Source organism: Kryptolebias marmoratus, linkage group LG2 (assembly GCF_001649575.2).
Source record: "Kryptolebias marmoratus isolate JLee-2015 linkage group LG2, ASM164957v2, whole genome shotgun sequence".
NCBI lineage: Eukaryota > Metazoa > Chordata > Actinopteri > Cyprinodontiformes > Rivulidae > Kryptolebias > Kryptolebias marmoratus.
In genome coordinates, this window is record NC_051431.1 from 7303845 (window position 1) to 7306699 (window position 2855).

The 2855-nt window shown below is 53.2% G+C and overlaps 1 protein-coding gene across 2 annotated transcripts in view; it reads left to right on the forward strand.

The window, feature by feature from the left end:
- Positions 1 to 12: 12 nt before the first annotated feature.
- traf4a (tnf receptor-associated factor 4a) overlaps positions 13 to 2855 on the forward strand; it is a 31796-nt gene continuing 28953 nt past the window's right edge. The window contains exon 1 of one of the 2 annotated variants that reach the window (XM_017435294.3): positions 13 to 917. In XM_017435294.3, coding sequence (XP_017290783.1) covers positions 775 to 917 — 143 coding nt within the window. In that variant the 5' untranslated portion in view covers positions 13 to 774. Of the gene's footprint in view, positions 918 to 1820; positions 1844 to 2855 lie in introns of those variants that run through there. The other variant, XM_037981092.1, reaches the window with a different exon arrangement.

A 2855-nucleotide genomic window follows, 5' to 3' on the forward strand; every position in this document is an offset into this window, starting at 1 on the left:
GGGGGGGGGGGGGTACGGTGTGTGTGTGTGTTTGCTGTTGATTGTTTTTATTCTTATTTCCCATAAGGCACAAAGTTGGACGCTCAGTTTTGTCACGCGCCAGCCGGCCACCAGGGGGCGCCTCTCTCCCTCTCTGGTCCTCCTATAAGATCTGTTTTCATTTGTCAGATTTAAATCCCTTAAAACGAACCCCCCCCCGCCCCATTTTTTTTTTCCTCCCAAACCCACGTCTTTTATTTTGAAAATCTCCGCCACCTTTAGTTTTATCGGATGGTCAGATGTCCCACCTGATCGTTTCTGTCTCATTAGAGAGGAGAACAAAAGCCCTAATTAAAGAGGAGGGGAGAGGAGCTCCGTGACTCCTCCTGCTTGGAGAAGGAGGAGGAGGAGGAGGAGGAGGAAGAGGAGGGGGCGGGGCTTCGCGCACCTAAACAGACGGTGTTTCTTGTTTTTTTCTAAAGATTTGCGCTCAGCCTGCGAGTCCTGCAGTCAGAGAGGAGCTCTGTCCCCGCAGCTGTCTTTGTCTTCTGCAGGAGGAGGAGGCGGCGGCGGCGGCGGAGGAGGAGGAGGCGCCTCCCGGAGAAGAGCCCGATCGGTCTGTGACGGAAGGAGGAAGAGGAGGATATGAGCTCCTCATCATCCTCACCGTCGGCTTAAACGGCAGAGTCGGACAGGAGGACAGGAGGAGGGGGGGAGGAGGACCGAGGGGACGTTAGCACCTGAGAGCACCAGGCCTCGAGAGCGCGAGGAGCAGCGCGAGGAGCAGCAGACACCATGCCCGGCTTCGACTACAAGTTCCTGGAGAAGCCGAAGAGACGCTTCCAGTGTCCGCTGTGCAGCAAGGCCATGAGGGAGCCCGTCCAAGTGTCCACCTGTGGACACCGCTTCTGTGACACCTGCCTGCAAGAATTCCTCAGGTACGGCGCGTGTGCGTGTGTGTGTGTTAGCGCGCGCGCAGAGATCCACCTCTCTGCTGGTGATACCGGACACCGGAGCTGCTCGGTTTCGGTCGAGGCTCGGTTAATAAAGGATGGGAAGGTGTGTCAGCCTTCAACCCGTCCTCCTCCTCTTCCTCCTTCTTCTTCTTCTTCGTGTTGTTTTATGTGTTCGAACAAAGCAGCCCGAAGGCCTTTTGGACACACAGGCGTGTTTTCCTTCAACATGTGCGCCAGAAATCTGAATAAATGTGTGGATCTGATCTGTAGGGGGTCTCAGGAGGTCGCCCCCCCCCCCTCTCTCTCTCTCACGCTGTCCTGCAGAGGACATCTGTCTCCTTGTCCTGGAGGACTTCTGTCTGGTGATATCATTGGTTAAAATCGTCATGTTTTCCTCACAGTGTTGCTGGCTCAGCTGTAATCTTGCTTCCAACCACTGAGTTTGTCCTGTTTTTTTTTTTAAATTTATTTATTTTTCCCCTACCTACCATCAGTTCTTCTCGGCTAGCTGGCTTGGAATGATGGGAATTCGATCAGAAATAGGAAAAAGTGCCCAGAAATCCCATCTGGCATCCAGTTGTTTACCTCCAAGATTTCCCTGCTTCGCCTCCAGTCCACCAATCAGCTGGTTTGATTCGTCTGCGGAGACAAACTCGGGCTTTGGGCTGAATCCAGTTGATGTGTAGAGATGAGGCCGGCTCTTGTGACGGATGAGAACTTTTCCCCACTTCGGGACGTTCCGATGGTCGAACCCGGACGTCCGATCTCGATGTGAAAGGTTCTGTTGACGTTCTTCCAACGCGCTGAAAAAGTTCTCGGCGTCGACCAGGTGCGACCAAAACACGGCGCCCAGAAATCCGTCTTCCCGTCCTCCCCTCCTGGCTGAGACTCTCTGAAGACATGCTCAGGTTCAACCCGATCCGTGAAGCGTTTACTTCTTATCTCCCTGTCCGCTCGGAGGACACAGGACTCCTGATTTGTCCTCTTTTTTTTTTTTTGTTTCGAGGTAAATCATCGATCTGTCTCGTCTTTCGTCCCTCTGCTGGCAGAGATCCTGACTTTGTGTTGACCCTCAGTTGTTGTTGTTCGATCCGTTCGTTCATTACTAAAAAACAAACAGAACGTTCATCCGTAACCCAGCAGGGATCAAGACTTCTGGTTTTCTCGTGTTTCGTGTCGTTTGCCGGCGTTATTTACGGCCCAAACAAAACGAGACTTCTGTAAACCGTCATCGAGGTTTTCTTCCACCTAATTAACCGCTTTGTGTCCGGATCTCTGCAGGGACACGAACGCTGCCAGCGATCTGTGGACGGCGCCGCTTCTAATTTAAAAAAAAAAAAATGCTTTTGAAAGTAGAGCTGACGCCGAAAGGCTTTTCAGATCCCGGGTTCCTCTGAGTCCTGAAGCCACAGAGGTTCTGGAGAAAGTTGTTTTATTCGGTTCACTACGGCGGGACGAGGTTCGGTGACTAAAACGATTCCTTAAAGTTTTCCTCTGAGTGGCAGGAGTCCCACCTGAGCAGCCGTGGCGTGGAAACATAAACCAGGAGCGGGATTCAGCTGCAAATGGGAACACTTTCTAGTTCCGTGCTTCCTGTCTGTTTGTTGTTCCTCTGGTCTGCTCGATCAGATGTTTAATTCCAGCTTTGCAGGTAATAAACCGCACCGAAGCTTCCCGATGACACCTGCAGATGGCCCCCCTGAGGGCGAGGAACTCACAAACGAACAGAACAGGAAGGAGGGGAATCCCTCGGGCGTGCAGGCGAACGGATGCTGTGAGCCGTCGGTTTGCGGAGGTTCGAGTCGTCGGGAGGCCTCCTCTGGTTCGTTAAAGCGAGTGACGAAGCAGCGTTTCCCCTTCAGCTTGCCCCCCCCCCTTTTCCTCCCCCCCGCTTTGTCTCCCCCGTCCCGCTCATCGCGC